We start from the raw sequence: 21,671 nt of genomic DNA, 5'->3' as shown, positions 1-21,671 counted from the left end.
ATTAATTTTACAGTTATGTAAATTGCCAATGAGAAAAGTAAACACCAAAATTCAATAAAATGAATGATAAATGAGACAGACATTAGGATAAATAATCAAAAGAGTTTATCAGTTATGACACATGAATTGTCAGTTACGATACAATATGATTCTGTGAAATATTACACATGGAATAAATGTCAGGCACGAAAGAAATCTTACTGTAAAAATAATATGATACTGTAATTGTCATAAAATCTTACGTCAGATATAAAAATAATATGATACATAGATAAATAGTCATAAATTCGTATCTCAAGCATAAGAATAATATGATACACAAATTGCTAGTTATGACAAAATATGATTTTATAAAATATCATACGTAGAATAACAATCATGCGCAGAAGAAATATTACTATAAGAATAATAATACTATACGAATATTACTATACGAATATTACTATAAGAATAATAAGTGATGCATAAATTGACGCAAAAATTTTATGTCAAATATAAGAATAATATGATACAGAAATTACAAGTTACGATGCAATATGCTTCTATAAAATATCATACATTGAATAAATATTGTGCGCAAAGGAAATTTTGCAATAAGAATAAAAATATATAAAATATATCATATTAAGATGCCAAGTTTATGAAAACGACAGTATTTACGCAAATCTTTAGCACATCTTACTTTTAAAATATGTAGTTTTCAAGCGTTTTTTTTTCTATTTAAATTATTTATCCTTACTTTAAAAATTCGAATTCATAATAATCAATATCAAATATTTATAAATAATTATGACTTATAGCAGTGATGATGCACAAATTATCAGTTACGATACATTGTGCTTCTATAAAATATCATAACTAGAATAAATATCAGACGCAAAGGAAATCTTACAGTAAGAATAAAAATACATAAAACATGTCATATTAAGACAGTCAAGTTTAGGGAAAAGACCGAATTTACATAAATTTTGAGCACATCTTATTTTTAAAACACGTATTTATTAAATTTTATGCATATTTCAACGAAATATTAAGCGATTTTTTCCATTTATAGTATTTATTCTAGCTTTCAAAAATCGAGATCCCAGAATCTGCAATTTATTTGGAATAAAAAAAAAATGTACAAGAGCAAAAGAATTTGAATTTCTTACTTTTTCTTGTTTCTTTTATCAAACGATAACAAGACACGGAATGTAAGGAATAAATTAAAGCTCGTGATTTATGCCCCCTAGGGAAGAAACAACTCAACATTGTTTACTCTTTCTCTACTCGAATTCAGATGATTCTCTGACTCTGCCACCCCTATTCGTTCCATTTCTCGCTCCTTCCCCCTCCTGTAGCTCGTTTAAATGCAGACGATTTTAAGAGAACATTTATATCAACTACTAAAATTCCAAAGCTTTAAGGAAACTTTAAAAAAAAATGCATGCAAATGTAGTCGCCCAAAAATTCAAATTATATTTTCAACCCCTCATCCATCACAATATGTGATTCTTTCAAAACCTTTCCCAAGAGTTTGCAGGTGAAAATGGCTTAAGGACATTTTTTTTATTGAATATTATTTTATTGAAAATTAAGATATTCGTTTCCAGAAATTTATCTCTTCTTTTCACTGCATTTAAGAAATATCTTGAATAAAACATTTATTAATTTTGTTAACAATTATAATTTGTTGAGTTTAATAAATTTCTCCTTGTTTCTAGGGGATACTGCATCAAACATTTTAAATTTCATTACTTCCTGTTTTGTTTTTGTTTTTATAATTAGGAAAAAATAAAGATGAATAAAAAATTTTCACAAAAATATTTTTATTTATTTATATTTTGTTTTCCATAATAGAATTATACTTGCATTCCTTCTTATTCAAAAAAATATTAATTGTAAGTTGAAAAGAAAAAATCTGGTCAACCAAAATTTAGTATTTAGAAAATTGATTCAGCAGTCTAACTATTCACCATCTATCCTAAATATGAAAAAAATATTTTAAAAAAATAAATAAATAAATAAAAATCTACTGGAAGTCTTAAGGCTCTCTTCTAACATCATACCATTGACACGATTTTTTTTTCTTTTTTTTTTCTTTTTTTGAGGTTTTGTGTTTGTTTGTATATACTCGGAATACTCGATTCTGAATTTAATCTTTGTGTCGTGTTTTTGCGAAAAAATGTGCTCTTCAGATTTTTAAATATCAGATGAAGATATGATAAAAAAGGACTTTGGGAAATTATTCAATGATAATATACATTTACCTGATCGTTGAGATGTGGATTTACGCAATTTGGTTTACACCAGTAGAAATTCTTCTACGTGAATCTTCTACCGGAAGTTGAAACAACCTCTACAAATACTGCCACCTACCGTGGTACCCTAGTGTAACATAAAACACTGTCGGAAATAAGGTGAATATTAGAAATAAAATTTTACAGAAAAAAAAACTACTAACAAATTCTCTTTAAGTTATAATCACTTATTGTAATGCAGGTAGCATATGCTTAACCAACAATTTTTTATTCAAATAATTGGGTACTTGCAACTCGAGAATAAGTAAGTTATTATGCCTAACCATTTGATTTAAACCAGCTTTAATTGGATACCTGTAAACGATGTCAAGCATGTGTATCGAACCTGATTGGTTTTTGAATCGGCAAATTTACATACGTCACTTGGTGGCATCATATTAAAATACCTTTAAGGACAATTTAAAATTTTTAAAAAAAACTATTTCTATGCAAAAAATATTAAAAAAAATTTATTTAAAATTTTTTTTCATGTACGTATACATCGCTGAACCAATTTTAAAAATATTAAAAATGTTGTACATTTTCAGTATTATTAAAGAAACTACAAAATTTTATTTATTTCAATAAATCTTCCTGTAGAAATAATCTTCTAAATAAATTAAAATAATTAAATACACCATCAGAATAAAACTTTATTAGCCAGAATAACTTTTTGACTTTTATTCATCGATACAAAAATTTGCCAAAAATGTGTAGCTTCTGTAGTCAAGAATATAAATATTTTACAAATCTTTCCTTTTTTTTAATTTAAGATGGTATACGTTTAGACTGCAATAATGATTTTAAATTTCAAAAGAAAAAGTTTTTTTTAAATTTACTGTATATTTTTAAAATTTTTCAAGGATATTAAGCTATTATTTCTTTCAGAACAAAAAGCGGAAAATTATTGGAAAATTATATTACCTCATACATTTCAATATATGCCAAAGTATTCCAGCACTTTTGAAATTTCAAAAACGTAGTGAATGCAATTAAAAATTTCTCAAAGCTTGCAAGCTCTATTTTTTTAAAAAAAACAATAAAATTTATTGTAAAATTAAATTTTTTCATCGTCTATCTATTAAATACCAACTATAAAAATCTGAATTTAACTAAATTAAAATTCTATCCTTCATTTGAAAATGATAAATGGAAAAATTAAATTAAAGAAATAATTGAGATTAAATTCAAAAACAGAAATAAAGTAAATAAATTATGCTAACAGCATTATTCTAAAAAAAATTAAGAAACAATAAAGCTTTTGAAAATATTTATATAACTAAAATCTCCTATTGCATTTTTAACAATTTTAATTTTTAATTAATATGCTAACATTATTTTTCAATTTATTTGGAATAAAATATTTTCTTATTTAGTTCGTTTCAGAGGAAAATAAATAATAAAAAAAAATCTTTTCATTCAAAAGCTATGGAAAAGAAGGCAATAAAAATAAAAATAAAGCTACTTGCTTACAATAATCGCTATTTTGACAAAAGATTAAACATTATGAAAGATGTTTTTGAAAAATGCATACTGCCAACTTTTCAAATACATTGTTTGAAGACTAGAAATAGAATGAAAAAGTGGCCCTAAAAGCTCCCAATCAGCCAACTTGGCATAAAAATGCGGTCAAGTAACTAGCCTGACGTTTTTCCAAAATTCCCTTCCAAAATTTCATCATCTGCCTTTTACGAATCCATTAAAAATACAGAATAAAACATTTTTTCCGGGTGGATTGCTTGAATCGAATGCTTTCAAATGGATATATATAGCGCCTATGGCCAAATTTACTGCTATCTGTTCCGCACAAATACCACTATGGCTCTAAAAGACGCCACGAGCCCGCATAATGAGGGAAAAGATAAACCCATTTATACGAAAGTTTCGTTCAATTTGCGACGCGTTTTAACGTTTCCTGGCGCGGATTCAAACTAAAAATAAATGTATCATCGCCACTCAGCAGCTCCCTTCACCTCCCCACCCCTGCCAACGACTGAGAAGAGGGACCATTATGTGCTTGAAATTACGGCTTGATTACGAATTCCGGTCTAAACTGGATTTATCTCACCATTTGCGTCATTAGTACTTTGCATAAATATCCTGTTTTTTGGAACGGTTTATGTTCGGAATTATTCCACCATGTGTGACCATGTGCATGTTGGTGGAAGGTTTTCTCGCCAAGCAGCAATTAGTAGCCTCAGTGAAAAAGAAACTTTTAATCAGGCAGCTTCTGGATTAGCATCTAGCCCGTTTAGAAAGAAGAGGGTGGTTATCATCGGTCAAAATGTATCCAATATATCTCTTTGGCTGAAAATATATATTTTTATGTTTTGCTCTGAGTAAAGTAACTTGATATTTCATCCAGATAATACGATCTGATGTAATTTAAAGTGATAAAAAATATGCATATAAATTATTTTATGTATAATGTAATAACTAGTTTATGTAACTTTCAGAAATTTAATAGGAGAAACTTGTTTTCGGTTAAGGAGCTAACATTTTTCATTTTACTATTTAAACTAAAAGTAAATTTGCAGTCAAAAGGGTATACCGAAGTTAAAAATACATTTTCCATAAATAAATAAAAAACTGCTATTTATTTTTATCAAGATGATTTGACCTGATATAATATAAAATGTTAAAAAAAAGAATATAATATATATAAATACTTAATATAGCAAACAGGAATTTAATATGTGGAACCTGAATTTCACGTTATTACTATTAACTAAAAACAAATTTAATAACAATTTAAAAACAGAAATCATTTTCAGTTAGAAAATAACAATTACTTGATAGCTCTGAAAACTTTTCGATTTAAAATTGTGTTAAAAACTTATTTTTCCCAAATACGGCTATAATTAGCTAAGCATAGCAATGTAAATTTAAAGTTACTGTTTTGACAATAATTTCCGTTTAGAATATATGTAAAAAGAATTCATAACATCTAAAAATATATAGTAGAATTCTTACGAAAAATCAGCATTAGTAGGCTCATATATATCAGCAAATTTACCAGTACATGACTTGCTAGCATTATGAAATGATGGCACTTAAAAAAATTAAATAATACATTTCTTATTAAGCTATAGCAAACAAATGCAATATAGCTATTTTTGCTTAGAAAATTGTAAGAGAATCACTCTTGAGTTTCCTTGCTTTTGGTTTCTATACTTAAAAAGAAAAGTGAAACATAAGTTTGTGATTAAAATATTTAAGAGCTTATATGTTTTCATAACTTCTAGTAGAAAAGAGAGTAAAAATTCTAATACATTTTTCAGTGTTGAATTAGAGAAAGGAATATTTACTTTTACTTTCATTTACAAAATAGCGAACAATTCTTTTTGTTTATTTTCTGCACTGCCATCTGGCAAAGAGAGAGAACCTTGTGAAAACATCTAATTGAGATCGTCTATCACAAATTACGTTTTGTAGTTTGGCAATAATTCACAAGAAATTTAATTTTGAAGTTGCTTTGAGGGAGAAAAAGGGAAAAGTTAAAACTTTTATTTTTCCCTTTTCCCCTTTCACGTACTGAAGTGAAGTCATTTATTTATAAATTTCCAGCAAAACTTGACACAGACATTTTGCAGAGTTCATTGGGGTGATCTGAGGAGAAATAAAAAGAGAAGCAAAAGAAAAAAAAAGCAACCTTATTACTAAACTCAACTTTGATAAGTGGCCCTTACCTGAACAAAGTAAATAAAAGCACAGAGAGAGAAAAAAAAATCGAAAGAAAAAATATTTATTCGGAACGCTTAGAAACCTTGCGAACGACTTCTCAAAAGAAATAGGTATAAGATTAAATTCATTTTTCAAAGGTGGCTACTCACTCTAGCGAGAACAATGTTTTCAACTCTTCGAACTGAAGTGAAAAGAAGTCGAGAGTGAGAAGGAGGTGGGTTTTGCCCTCCCTACCTACCAACCATCGCCATTTTTTTTTCCAGACAGAAAGATCTGGTACCCAATTTCCTGTCATCTTTTACCGAAGTCTTTACCAAAACTCTAGCAGTTTTCTGAGGAATCCGAAGACGGCAAAACTGGAGAGGGGGGGATTTGAAGTGAAATGAAATCAAAAGTTTGAGAAGAGAGTATTGAAGAAAACTTGCGTGTGATTATCATCAGAGACGGAAGAAGTTATGAAAACTTATTTCGAAAAAATAAAAGAGATTTATTTTTTTTATTTTTCTTCTTCGTCGCCTGCTCATCCTCAGCTTTAAGGAAGTTCTTTACTCATTAAGTACTTCTTAGATAGTTTGAAAACGGGAAAGTGCTTGTAGAGAGGAGGACTAGAAAAGCACCGAAACATTTTCAGCAATAGCAAAATACTGTGTAGATAATCCCAGACTCAATCATAATTTAGATTAGTTACATCTGAAAGTTATAAAAAAAAAAGCAGTTATGTAAAGCTCCAAGTATTAAATTTCTGGCAAAAATATTAGAAAATTCTTTCTGTTGTATACTACTTTCTTATAAATGAAATGGTAAAGAATTGAGTTTTTTTTCCCTTTTAAAAAAAAAAGTCATCAGCTTAAAGTTCATATAAAACCAGGCTAACTTGAAGTTAGGAGATAATAACACCGTGATGGTCAAAAATGGCGTATGAGGCATAAATGATCAGGTTTTTTTTTTTTTTTTTTGTTCCATGCACCAATTTTTTTAACAAACAAGCTCAAAATTCTTTGACAAACGCTTTTTTCTAACGGGAAAGCCACTAAGTCAAAATTTTGGAAAAGTCAAGTTAATGCCAGATCAGAGGATAAAGTTATGAAAACCTAAGAGTAAAAATAACGTGATTTTCAAGCCATTTTATCTGATGGTGTATAAAACATCGCATAGTGCAGAGGTGAACAAACTTTTGCTTGCTGTGTTCCAATTTTAGACTAACTACTTCATAATTTACTGACAAACGAGTCTTTCTTGTCGAAATTCAAGCTCTCAGCTTAAAATTTGAAAAAACCAAGCTAACATTCAAAGGATAAAGCAATGTGAACAACACTTTGAAGCCCAAAAATTACAGAATTTTCATAACTTTTTATTTGATACTTAATAAAACAGTGCATGATACAAGGAATGCCAACATTTCACATACCTTGCGACAATGCTTTAACGGATAAGATTAAAGAAGCTGTAAAGATCCAATGCTTTTTATACAGTCTTAAGAAAGTGTTTAGGAATTGATAAATAGAAATCCATTTTGCTTAAGAAAAAATCAACTTAATCACGTAGCTAGACTAATTAATTTATGGCAGTTTAATTAAGCACTTATCTACAATAGCAAAAAACGAGATGGTTGCTTCATTATGGTGAGCTATAGCTGAAGCCAGATAGCTTCTCTTTTTGAAGTAAAACTATGAAACTCAATTTCTTGAATTCTTCTGATTTGAATTAGCCTTAATGGATGCGAAGGATTAATAATTTGTCAGAGTAGGGCTAAAAGATTGAACATGCACCCTGAATCGTTAAAGATTTGATTAAGCAATGATTTAGAGTAAATGAAATAAAATCTTAAGAAGAACTATGATTTTCTGAAGTATCAGAACTGACTAGAGCACCACTCGTGATTATCCAAAACTCTTCGTTTGCAGTATATTCTACATTTTATCTTTCCCTATTTTAAGAAATAAAATATGATTTTATGCTTATTTTTAGTTGCTATGCAGTTCATATTTTCATCACACATTTACCTCCAAAACGTAAGCACTTTTATGATGCAAAGTTTAGGAGAACAATCATTCTCGTTAAAGTTCTAAAAGATTTTGCGAGTAAAATCAAATAGCATATTTTGAAATATCATTACAGCTTTAATTAAAAATGCAAATTTGTATCCATGCCAATTTTTTCAAGCTAAAATCTTCCCTCAACAGTTTGCTATAGCCAAGGGAACTATGGAGCTTTCAGTTCCACAATTTCGAGACAAACGGCATAATGCTGCCATTTGTACAGCATTGCGCACTTTAGCACCCTTAATTCTCAGAAGAGCTCATACCTATCGATCTGAAGTTGTTTAGACTCCAAGCCATCACCGGGTATAGAACCCTGGTTCAGTGATAACTCAGAGAAATTTTTCGGTTGAGGCTCATACCAAATCCGTAGTAGTTATTCATAGACAGATAAAGTTTAAGATCTGTAGGCAATGGTTTTGTGGTCAGGGGAAAGTATCTCTATTTCCGGAAGTATCTATCATTTCCATCAAAAATGTCTTAATGTTGATACCTCAAGTTTTTTAAATGAGAAGAGACTTTGCTCTCATTGAATTTCCATAATAAAAGCGATTAACTTCTGCAATCTATTTTGAAAATTACGATGAGGATTCATTTCGTTACACTTTCCTATTTCGTGCCATAACTCAATTTCTAAAATTTTATTTCGAAAAAATGCGAATTTTACTGCCAAATTCTAAATTAGAATAACCTCAAATGTTGGTATTAAGCAAATATACTAAAACTTCATAAACTGCAACTCTAAGCTGATTTAAAGTAACTTTATGATCATTATTACACTCGAAAGTCATCCCTTCGGTCATTTTAAAGTTCATTCTGCAAAAAAATAATGTCATTAAACAGTTCTGGTGAATCTCAAAATACTTATGACATTTTTCCTACCACCAACGGTGGTTTCAGCTTTTAAAATAATTTAAAGAAAATCACCAAGGAGCTCTTAAAGGAGCTGTCACAGGGAATTTATTCTTTTTCGTGGGGTACAAAAAAGAAACGTTTTTACTAAGTAACAAGCTCTGAAGGAACTCGAAAAGGGTTCCATCTTCGCTTCACTCTACACTTTGTTCTCATTTAATCTAATCTACTAAAATTTTCTTTGAAGGAACCATCAAGACCCATTTAGTGTCAGTGAGGCTTGGCAACAAAATAAGGTGTAGGGCAAGAAGATAGGGAAAAGGCTTTTCAAGTTGCCTTCTTTTTTTGCCGCCAACCTCTTCTTTGGCGTAATGTGGAAAGACTTGTTTAGTACCTAAATTAAGAGCTCTGGTTTTTAATTAGTTTTGTTTTAAGTGTCTAGTGTGAGTCTTAACCCCTCGCCAAAAGCAAGTAATGAAGTCTGTAATTATTTCGTTGGTCCACTTTTACGAGAAAGTCGTTCTTTTCCTTAAAAAGGGCAAAAGTGGGAAAGAGAGAGGGAAAAAAAGGGACTTAGACGACAGCACATTCTGTTTTAAGTGATTTTAGACCCATGTTCGAAGTACGTGTAAAGTTCGAGTAAGTGAAGTTGCTTTTAGTTTTTCCTGAATTAGTATTCTGATGTGTTTGTCTGCGACTTTGCAAATGAAGACTTCAGTATGCTAATGGATTAATTTGTAAAAGTAAAAGGAACTAGAAGAGCTGTTTGAATATGAAAGTTTCACGCGTGTCTCCTTAATTTATAATTCCAGCGATTTGCCACAGTGTGAGAATAAGCAGGGTTATGTCTTTTTATAATATTCAACTTTCAATATTTTTGTTATTTGCAGATAAGGAAAAGTATAAGTTCATCTTTTTTTTTTTGACGTCAAGCATTCATATAAATAAGTCGTCAAGCGTTCATGCACAGTTCCTCAAGCAAATAGTAATATAATTAAACTAAAAACGGTTATGCATTACAGCATATGAATTACCGTTCTTAAACAAAATGCATAGCAATTTTAATAATTTCTGCTATATACAATCTGCGACTCCGAATTCGACTTCTTACCCTATGACGCAGAATTTTTATTAAACATTTTTTTTACTGTTCTTATTATTCTATGTTAATTTACCTCAAAACAAAGGGACAATATTATATTTAGCATTTTAATAATTTATTGCTATGAAGTACAGCACAGACACCAGCGTTTTTTTCTGCATTAAAGGTAAAATCTTCCAAACATGGCTCACTTCCAAAAATAATTTTTTAAAATTTACGCTAATTTGCCGTTATTTAGGTCTAAGAGAAACAGTTATTTATCAATGAAATTTTCTTAATTTATAAAATCATTAATTGATACATTTTTACCCTGAAAATGAATGGGAAAAAATGTTTTTTACTTTACTTTTTTATTTTTCATATTTAAGTACAAATATTATTCCAATAATCTAATCGATTTTTTAGTAACTATTAGACTGTTTTTATAATTAAAAGCAACATAAAATATTTTTGGTTGTAATTAGAGCATCAGAAAAAAATATATGAAACAGACATCGGTCTATCAACTGCGTCAAAGGTTTATATAAGTTTATGTCTAATTTTGCATATATAAAGCACTTTTGTATTTATATTCTGTTAAATATTCAACAAGATATTTGAATTAATTTTTTTAATTGAGCAGCATTTTGATTATATATTTTTTCATAAATATTTTGTACTATTTTTTAAATGTTTATAATATAGCTCATTTTAAACGAACAATCTTTCAAGAGATTTTACAATAAAATTTAGATACGTCACGTCATTTTAATTGAGTTTTTGCTAAGCATTCTATAATTGAATGTTAAAAAAGTTGTTTTTGAGATTTCTGGTCTCAAAGTCTCTACAATTGTGGGTGACAGTTGTCAAAAATTGTCACATGCAGAAACTTTGAAACTTTTCCAGAATGTTCAAAACAAAGAAATATTGCAAAGTTCTTCTCAATGGGCTGTAAATTTTACTGTGAATTTTAGTGAATTTTTCGTAATTACAAACATAGTACCAGTAATGGTCGGAATATTAGATGAATTAGAAATATTCCATTGATTGATTACGTTCTTAAGTAAACTTATCTTTTTTAAAAATACAAAATACATACATCTTTAAATGAGTTCATAAACTCAAAATTGACAAAACTGATAGAATCATGTTACACATTAAAATCGCTACTTTTAAAAATATTTCATTTCTTATTTATAAAAAATTAGTTTTATTTATTTGAAATAAATTTGAATCTCATTTTAGTTAGTCGTTTGAGAGTGCATAATTTAGGAGTTCCGCTTAAAGATTTTTTAAAAATCAAAGCACTTAAGGAAATTAGAATGAAAGATAATGGATTATGTAATTTAAAAATAACGATAACATTTAATCAATAACTATAGAAAAAAAAGGAAAGAATGAAAGTGAAACATCATTAAATTAAAAAAATAATATTAAGAAGATAGGAATGGGGAATGGTTTTATTAAAAGCAATAGAAGAAAATACTGGAAATTTGATAAATTTAGTTCAGATTTTTTTTAATTCATTTTTATAAAGGAAATTAGAACTTAGTAGTAAATTCAGAGAAATTTCTCTTGACACACAGCTTTAGTTAACGTAGCGAAACTAAATCATATCACTCCATTTGCTGAATTAAACTATTCTCAAATCTTATATTAGACTTCAAGTCGAGTCTGCTAAATAATAAATATTGGGAAATTTTGAATGAAAAAAGAAGTAATGAAAATTTCATTTTATACATTTCGTCATTCTATATTTACTAATCAGAGTCAAACAGCTTGTATATGAAGAATAAATTATTAACAAAATTAGAGAAAATCTGAATAATTTCAATTGAAAATTCGAATCAGAAAAAAAATTTAAAAATCTTTCACAGTTTTCATTCCAAAGAGAAAAAAAAAGCATACAATTAATATATAATTTACATTCAACCACGCATTCATAAAACTACTTCAATATCCCTTAATAAGTTGCCAACTTTACAAGCGCGACCAAACTGTATAGAGTTTGTCAAACAGAAACTTAGTTTCCTTACTAGAACTAAAGGTGAAGTAGAACGCTTGAAGCAAAAAAAACTTGAACTATTTTTTCAGGTTTGGATCCTTACCTCCTTTGCTGAAAGCCTTTATACCGTTACCTTAAAATAGTTCGGTCAGACCCCTAAAAAATAAAACCGGACTGCACATTAGCCAATTTATAAAAAATAAAATACATCTTAAAATGCACTTCATTAAAAAAATCACATTACCTCTCTTTCTTCCACACATTAATTAAATGTATAAATATTTAAGCAATGTTGTTTCTTTTTACAAATGTTTATAATAAAAGTTGGTTTATGCTCATACTTGGCCACATTTTAGGTAATTTAAGCAGACTAGCTTTTTAAAAAATGTATGGAAGGTTTTTGTTGCAAAAGGCGGTATATGAACACGAAAAGCTGAGGCCATGTATTGACACAAAAGTGCATATACAGAGAAGCATTTGCACCAATCATTTCGATTGCAATATACATCTTGAGTCGATATATGCTTGTACATTTGTGAAATACAAGAACTTATGAAAAGTGTGGAACTTAGACTATCTTCATTAAAAGAAGCTAGCAAATTCGCAATTGGTGCGTTATAAAATCCTACGATCCTCAAATTCATTTGGACTGATTTAAAATCTCTTGGAAAATTGCCAACTATTAGCCTTACAAACGTGAACCCGTAGTATAAAGTTTGTTTAACTCTCTCTTTGTCTGGCATTAAACTTGAAATAAGGTGGAATGAATGGAAATTAAAATGTGACCCAGTTCGATAGATGTGAGCATGACAAAACCGCCCAATATGGAGAGGAAAATATGCACTATACATTTCCACCTTACTTATTCAATGGTGTCATTTATTGTATTAGTTGTCGATTCCATTTGTTCGTAAAATGCAAATAACTCAGTTTTTGTTTTGTTTTGCAGGGAGCATCATCTAGCCTTGTTGTGAAATTCGCCGACACAGAGAAAGAAAGACAAATGAGGAGAATGCAGCAAATGACGGGGAATATGGGTGGCCTACTTAATCCATTCATTTTCAACCAGTTTGGTGCTTATGGTGCATACGCACAGGTAGATCTTAATGTATGTGTGCTCACACGTTCTGTGTCTTCTTTCCCTTTTATTCTCTATTGCTATTTCACTACCCTCATTTTTCCATTGCTATGTTAAATTTATATTGCACGTATTTGTATTATCTTCCGATAACAGTGCCTTATCTATGTAACTCCGAGATGTAAAGACATCGATTCGCGATCGCATCCCTGAAATGCTCCAACTGGGAAGAAGAACGGTTCCATGTATAGAGCCTCCCCCTTCCCTCCCCTCCTCTGCTCAGATGTATGGGAGTGTATTTTATTTTTATTTTGTAACCATCGTTGAACAGCTGACCCAATTTTTGGGTTTACGACTACTAAGATTCAACTCCGTAGACTTGTAATTTTGAACCCAATCCAGAAGACAAGGGAACTCTTGGATCAAGATTTCGGAGAAATTTGCCTTCGTTGAAGACTTTTTGATGGAACTTACCCGCATTTGCGTTACATGAAGTGTAAACCCACGAAAACCTCCCATGGTAAGCCTGATGGCAAGGGAACTCTGATCTATGATCCATGTACCACTGAGGATATTTTACGTCAGCACTGTGGTCAGTACAAGCCGGATGAGGGTTCGCATCGACCAGCCATAGCTGGGATTCAAACCCAGTTCACCTCATTGGAAGGCGATTACTCTGTCCCCTGAGCCATCACGGGAATGTATATTTTTTCGCATTTAGATTATCAAAAATATATTTTAAAATTTCCATGATGCTTAAATTAAGCACTACGTTTAATGCAGTTTTGAGTTCCAAATAGTGACCACGCTTAACCCAGAAGAACATTTGGACCCACTCCTTAACGAACATTTAGACACGCCGGGGTCATGGAAGGACCCAAAATCAAATTCATTAAATAAGCTGCTAAAATACGTTATAATCTTTATTGCAAATCTAACACTTTTGAGTCTTAGACTCAGAATATGTATTTCTTTAACTATTTGAATCTTTTTACCTTTCTTTTAGCAATAAAATTGATTGAAACATGATAATATTTACTTCCCTGATAATTAATGTATAAATTATTACTCGATTTAATTGTTTTAATGCAAACTTGACTGTATATATGTAGAAATATTTTTTTTATCGGAGACTATAGCCACACGCAGAGATTATGTGTACCTTGGGGGGGCGGAACAATTGGGCTCAGTTCGTTAGTTCCAGTAGTTCTCGACTTCTCCAGAATTAGTGGAACCCTCTAATAAAAATTTCCTTTTCAGGAAGTTTTTAATTTCTATATTTGAGAGGTTCCATAAGAAAACTGTTAAATAGTTGAAACTGACAGTTCATGATTCAAACATGAATTAACAGCACGTTTTCCAGTGTTAATCACTAATAAGTGACATAGCCAAAGTCTGAATTTCATGCACAATTAGGTAACAGTTGGGTCACCGGTTTTTATGCGCAGTTATTGTTAGATAGCAAAGCAGTTCCTGTGCTTCTTGCAGAAAATTTTTATGAACATTGTAAACAAATAGAAATCACTGTAATTGGGAATAAAAAATAACCCACTGAACTTGTCAGCCATGAGAAATGAAATAATTTGTAGAATAAATTGGAAAGACGTGCGGGATCAGTCCCCGCGCATCTGATAAAAACATAACAGTAACTGATAAAACGTTTATTGGGGGTGAGAAAATGATCGAAATTCCTTTAAATTAAGGAAGATAATGATGGAAAACTCAGCTACTAATAAAAAGGGATAAACAGGTGAATAGTTGTTTAGGAATCAAAACTTATCGAATGCATGAGGATCATAAAATGATCCCGCTTGCCCTTCCGAGTTAAAAAAAAAAAAAAAATATTGGTTTGAAACCAAAAAAAAAAAAACTAGCGTATTTCCTATTCCTATTCCTATGGCTATCCACACGCAGTACATGGCAGTTCTGCGATGTATCACCAAAATCCCATTTCGATTGCCAAACTGTTGATTGGCTGGCTAGAATAAATTACGTGATCAGGAAAATGATACACCTGCATAAATGTTTGCTTTACTCACATTTCAGATATTTTGCATTTATAAGAAATGTTATAAAATGAATGAAGTATAAAATTTTCAAATCAATGTAAATTCGCTTAAAAATTTAAAATGATAAAAATTTTCTGAATTAGAAACTCATATCTCATATATTTTGCACTTATAATAAAGGTTATGAAATGAATATGAAAAATAAAAAAAATTTAAATTCAATATTTACATTTAATATTAAAAACTATAGACTTAATATTATATCATGTTTTAAAATTTAAAGCAATAAAATTAAAACTAAATTAGAAACTTACATATTCTAATATTTTGCACTTATTACAATGCCACATTTTCAGCTCTAACTCGAGAAACAAAATTTCTAACTACACAATTCTCAAAACTTTATAGTCGAAAGGAAAATATATCAAAGGGAAAATTAAATTATTTTTCCCCATCCTCTTTCAAATTTAGTGAATAGTAATAACATTCTTATTAAATAACACTGGATTTTCCTTTGCCTCAGCTCCTACTATTATAACGTAAAAGATCCCGAGATATGAAATCCAGAGAAATTTTATCCCGGAGTTTTAATTAACATATCCAAACAAAATAGAAAACGGTACACGTTTTAAGGAAAGAGATTTCAGTTGGATAGGACATAACATTAAAAGCAATCACAGTTCATTGTTGCGAAAAGAGGGGGGTTGAAAAGGGGGGAAATTGTTCCATTTTGGTAGTGGCGTGCGAGAAGATACCAAAGTGATTCCATAATAAAAATAAACAGAAGATAGTGGGGCTAATTTCACTGCAGGATTGTGGGAATTAAACAGGTAAAGCGGGGAAAAGTAAAAACTTACTTTTCAGAATACATTTTTAAACACGACCCCCCTCTTCTACTCTTTTAGATTAAAAGATAGAGTTTTAATTAAATCCTTGCTTGCTTCGAGAAAGCAACAGGCAAGATTAGAAAGAGCAGAACTTTGATTCTAATTTAGAAGGATGTGTTACAAAGAGAAATAGTTTCGGGAAAATAAATTATCTTGGGTAAACGCGTTTTAAATTAAGGTTGCAAAAACGATCTATTTTAAAATGTTAAGCATACATACCTTTTATTTTGTTGTTTTTAAGGAGGTACTACTTATTTGTTGAATCTTTTTCAGAATTAAGTATTCGAAAGGAGAATAATAATTTTAGCATTAAGGTTTTCGGGTGGCTTTTTAATAATTTTAAAAAGTTTTAATTTAATTTTCTGCAACTTTTTGACTTGTGGGTGCATAAAAGTCCTTCTAACATAAAAGTGGTGCGTATTTCTTAGATATGCTATTTTAAAATGCAAAGTTTCAAAAGAAGTAAATCGTAAATACCCTAAAAATGAATAAAATCTTCAGAATTGAGGTCTTTCATAGCTTTCTAATAACTTTAAAAAGAAGTTTTAACTTAATTTTCGACGTATAATAATTTCATTTGACTCTTAACGTTTCATTTGACTTCTTAACGACGTTTTCATTTGACTCTTAAATAATTTTGCAAAAAATTTTTTTTTTAATTTTCTGTTACATTTTAACCTATAGGTATTAACCTATAGGTATAGACCTTTCATGCTAAGGTCGTGCGTAAGTATTTCCTAGATGCGCTATTGTACAATGTGATGTTTAAAAAGAAACAAATGATAAACTCTCTAAAAGCGATTAAAAATTTTGCGTTGAAGCTTGCTTACGTATTTTTAATAATTTAAAAAACCAGTTTAAGTTAAATTTTCTGAGAACAATAACTTTAGTATTGAGATTCTCTTAAATATTTTTAATAATTTCAAAATAATAACATTATTGAGATACACTACTTAAAGATTTTTAATAATTTTGAAAACCAGTTTTATTTTAATTTTACTGTCGCTCCATCCTAAAGGCCATGCCACAACTTGAAATTTCATGGGAATTTTTTAGATGAGCTTTGGTATAATGCGACTTTTTAAAAGTGAAAATATCAAAATTATGTTGTAATTAGCTTAAGATTAATAATTACAATTACATTAAATATGTTTAACTTAAAGAAACAACACAAACATTATTAAAGCCACAATAAAATTATTAAAGAAAAAGAAGTGCATTAAATAGTCGATATTTAGACTAATAAGCTACCGACAGTTAAAATTTCAGAATGCAAAAAAATAATATGGAAATAAAAAATATATTGGTAATTAGATATATAAAGAAAGAAAGAATTATGAAGGTCAAATGTGTTTAAATTGCACCAAACATATTAATTTTTTGAAAAATCAACTCCATGAACTTCAGAGGACAACTGAAAGTACACGGAGAAAAACATTTTCGTAAAATTACCTCAATGACATGAAACTGTATTTTATTCATAATTATACCAAAATCATTACCAAAGCTCTCCAGTAAAAATTGCCAAGATTTTTGGTTGTTTCCATAGAGCAAAATCATGGTAAATTTTACCATATGCTAGTATTTTTGAAGATATTTTTTTCGTTGTGTAGATTAAAATAAGTTGTAAGACTATTCTAAGACTGGTTTTCCCTCCACCACCGATTTAAAAATACTTAAAGTAATTAATGTATGTTTCACATACACGCTCCTGTTTGGTTTTAAACGCCTGCTTGGTTTCTTGTGGTTAAAACTCTTTTTGGTTTTTGTTTGGCTGAAGCTGGCTGTAACCACTTGTATACAGGCTTGCTTATTACCTAAATATAATCTGAACTCTAGTGACCCGATAGGGCAAGCTTTCGAACAAAAACAAACAATTCGTTCTCTGGATTTCGGTGTTTGTCAGGTAACGCATTAAATTTTGACTTTAAAAAACGTATCTCAGTTGCCTAGGCAAGGAAAGAATAAGACAAAACATATTTTTGGTATTTAACTTGAATGGGATTTTGGTGCAGCGCAGTGCCGTGGTTTTACTGTATTCTTTTGATTACTCGTGGTTAAGTTAATTGACTGGATGATGTAATGAATGTTTATCATTCACAGTCTTGAAATGGCACCTTTTGTGCCAAAACAACTATATTTCCTACTTCATCGACCATTTCTTAAAAAATTTTGTTAGACAGGTCAACAAAAAGCAGCAACACCAAAAGCGTCGGTTGACTAGTGATAAATATATTCCTTTAATATTTTTTGTTCAAAATTAAAATATTTAAAACAGCTCAACAGACTGCTACAACCAATAGCTGAATTTTCCTGTTTAAATACATTGATTTGTCGATGGTTTATTTTTTAAAGAAAAATTAATAACCTAATTTTCCAATTCCTTAAAGACTATTAAATTACTATTGATATGTTTTTACGAAAATAATAATAAAAATTAATCTTTCTCTTTTCTAAATCAAATTATTTTTTGCACTTAATATCAAAATCATGAGCGATTACTATAGTTTCAATCAGTTATATAATTTTTAAACGTAAATTCAAATTTACAATTTGAAACTTTCAGATTGCAAATACACGATTATACTTTGTTTAAAAATTTAAAAATCGCATTGTTCCAGCAATATAAAAACTGTTTATATTTCCTTATAACGATACTTTTAGGAACTGTATTATTTTTCACGTTTAATACTAAACGTATGAAGGAAAACCGTTAAATGATGATGCAAACCACATTTAAAATTATCCTTTCAAAAATATTAAAGTGTCAACAAAGCAAAAACAATTGATATTTCCTTATACTAATATTGAAAAAAACTTATATTCCTCTATTTTAATGGAAATTATTTTTTCATTTAATATCAAAACTATAAACGTAAACTATTGAACGATGATTCAAACCTTAAATCAACTTAAAAATAATTCTTTTGCTGTCAAAACCAGGCATCTCCAAAAAGCATTATTAACACCAAATATCTTTTTAACCCCTTCCACATTATTTACAAACAATCCACAAGCTGTTCCAAGACCGAAACTTACCAATGTAAATGAAAGGGGGCAATCCTTTCGAAAATATGCGCTTATTTTTCATCAGGACAGTGCATTATTTATCAAACAAAAGATGAAAGACGAGGAAAAAATTGCCCCCTTTTCCCCTATCTGGCCAAAGCAGTTCCGCCATTTTTTCCCCCTTTTCCAGCCTAAATTGCATAAACCTAAAGGGAAAATTTTTATTTCCTTTTATACAATACAGTGTCAAGAACAACATAAATTATCAGACTCATCGCCAAAGAAGCTTATGCCGGCTCCTTCTATTTATTTTTTCCCCATTTTCTTTGGACTTTTATGTGTTGGTAATAATATGAAAACTAAAACGTCTTCTTTTTTGATTAATAACAGCCATGGCGTGAACTTCAATGGCTTTGGCGAAAATAACTATTCTTTGTGATAAACGGTGTGCATGCAGAGGAGGAGGGGTATGGCTATTTTTTTTTTAAAAAATAACCCTCTGTATTGTTCTTTTGTATTAGAAAAACGAGCACTTATACTTCATTGATAGTGTTAAAAGCCCGGATTAAATTGTGATTACAAAGAAAATATGTAATGATGCCTTTTATGAAGCGACATTGGGGAAAAAATTACAGCTCTTTCAAAAATATCCCTCTGGATTTCGGCTGTTATGATACTAAAGTATTTATGTTTCCAAGCAAATTAATTGTTCGTCATTACTTTGAATGCATGCCATTCGTTTCTGGTAGTCTGTTTAAAACTTATTTCCTTTTTTTTTCTCAAAATTCATTCATGTGATGATTGATTTAATAATTTGATTGGATTCATTGCAATAAAAACTTTCTGTCCAATGTTTTACTAATGAAGTATTTATAGTTTCCTCAGCATGTTCTGTTTTTCTAAATTATATGTGTTTTCATTATAATTTAGAATGCAGAATATTTATTATTATTCATTGCTTTTTAAATTATATATGTTTCTATTATATACATTGTCATATTTTATTAATGAAGTCGTTGTAGTTCCATTAACATGTTCTGCTTTTCTAAATTATATATGTTTTCATGTTCGATTAAAAAAAAATTTATTTTCGTTTTTTTTATATTTTTTGAAACAGTTCTGTGTATTTTATAATAATTTTAGGCAGATTGTATTGTATGCTGAAAATAAATTTTCGTTAGAAATGAAGAAAGGACCCTGCACAAATCTTATGGAAATTAATTTTCAGTCAAATTAGCTAAAAATTCGACAGATGTTGTAGTTGAATGTTGTAGTCAGCGTTCGTCGTGATACTACCATTTTCATTACCTAATCTAACTATCAATGTTTTTTTTTCAATTTAACTATTTTTTTAATTTTATCGGTTAATGCTACCGTGACGGAATTAAAGAATTGAGAACTACTATTTATAACTTAAACTTTGTATCTCGGAAATGAGTAGCTAGCATTACTTTTTTGCATCCACCAATACTGCGCGCTTGAAACACCTTTCACCAGAGTGATCGTTGTTCATTTTTCTTATGTTTAAGGATCCGTAACTTGGACATTATCCATTTTTGGACTTAGTGTCAACAAGAGCTTTTGATCAGAATATTTTGAAAAATAACATATTAAATTTTCAGCCAATTTGACAGAAAATTGATTTCCAAAAGATTTATATGGGGTCTGTTTATCTGTATTGTATGTATGTTGTTACTTCAGTTCAGTGCTTTATGTATGCTGTTTTTTTTTTTTTTTCAGTTCATGCAACAGCAAGCAGCCCTCATGGCCGCAGCGGCACAAGGGGGTTACGTGAATCCGATGGCAGCATTGGCCATTGCGCAGTTGCCTCAAATGACGACGGTCCCTAACGGACTAGCAAACCCTGCCATAACCCCAACCTCAGGTAAGTGATTAAATCTCTTCCTTTGAGTAAAAATATCCGAAGACTCTCCACTTAACTCTACTAAGACATTCTTTCTCAGTTGCATAGAACATTTAACACTAACTAGTGATGACAGTTTTTAAATACTAAATTGTTAGTACAAATTAAAACACAACCATTTCGTTTTATTTTTAGAAACAGGTTTGCTTTTCTTATGTTTCTTATGAATGTATCCAAGATGTGTAGTCAGACTTCTAAAGCAAACTCTGCATTTTAGATCTCGAGATTTTACATTGAAAAGCTTTTAATCTTTATCAAGTTGGTTTCAAACATTTGTTAGTAGTTGTTGTTGCAAATTAAGCTTATACCATTCAGTAAAAGTACGTTGGGGTTACTATAAATTACTACCATAAATGGAAAGTGATTAACCCTATCTCATCCTTTAGATCAGCACTAACACTTTAATTTAAAATACCCAAAGACTTTCTACTTCACTCTTCTAAAGCATTCTTTTTCTGTTGCATAAGCATTTGACACTATTTTGATGTTACACTAGTCATGAAATTTTTTTTAATTCTAAAATGTTTGTGCACATTATAACCCTACTTTTTTGCGATAGGTTTATTTTTCTTTTGTTTCTTATAAATATATTCAAGATTTAGTTTAGATTCTAAATCTAGATTAGTCAGACTAAAGTTTTTTTTTTAAAAAGCAAACTCTGCTCTTTAGATCTCGTTCTTTTACGTTGAAAAGCTTTAAGTCTTTGTCAAGTTGGTTTCAAACATTTGTATTTTAGTAGTTGATGCCAATTAAACTAGTTCCATTCAGTAACGATACGTTCGGATTATCATAAATTAGTACCAATTATATATTGAACTTAGGTT

General features: G+C 29.7%; 1 protein-coding gene across 28 annotated transcripts in view; it reads left to right on the top strand.

Annotated features, from left to right (window-relative positions):
- Window positions 1-21,671, top strand: part of LOC107456607 (bruno 3) — a 705,687-nt gene that overhangs the window by 584,290 nt on the left and 99,726 nt on the right. For 26 of the 28 annotated variants that reach the window (XM_071179608.1, XM_071179595.1, XM_071179599.1 and 23 more), the window contains 2 exons: window positions 12,890-13,048; window positions 20,664-20,808. In XM_071179608.1, the coding sequence (XP_071035709.1) occupies window positions 12,890-13,048; window positions 20,664-20,808 (304 nt within the window). The remainder of the gene's footprint in view (window positions 1-12,889; window positions 13,049-20,663; window positions 20,809-21,671) is intronic. The other 2 variants (XM_071179603.1, XM_071179590.1) reach the window with 1 other exon arrangement.

Source organism: Parasteatoda tepidariorum, chromosome 4 (genome assembly GCF_043381705.1).
Source record: "Parasteatoda tepidariorum isolate YZ-2023 chromosome 4, CAS_Ptep_4.0, whole genome shotgun sequence".
Lineage (NCBI taxonomy): Eukaryota > Metazoa > Arthropoda > Arachnida > Araneae > Theridiidae > Parasteatoda > Parasteatoda tepidariorum.
Note: the sequence above shows the minus strand (reverse complement) of the source record. Positions and strands in the feature narration are given on the sequence as shown.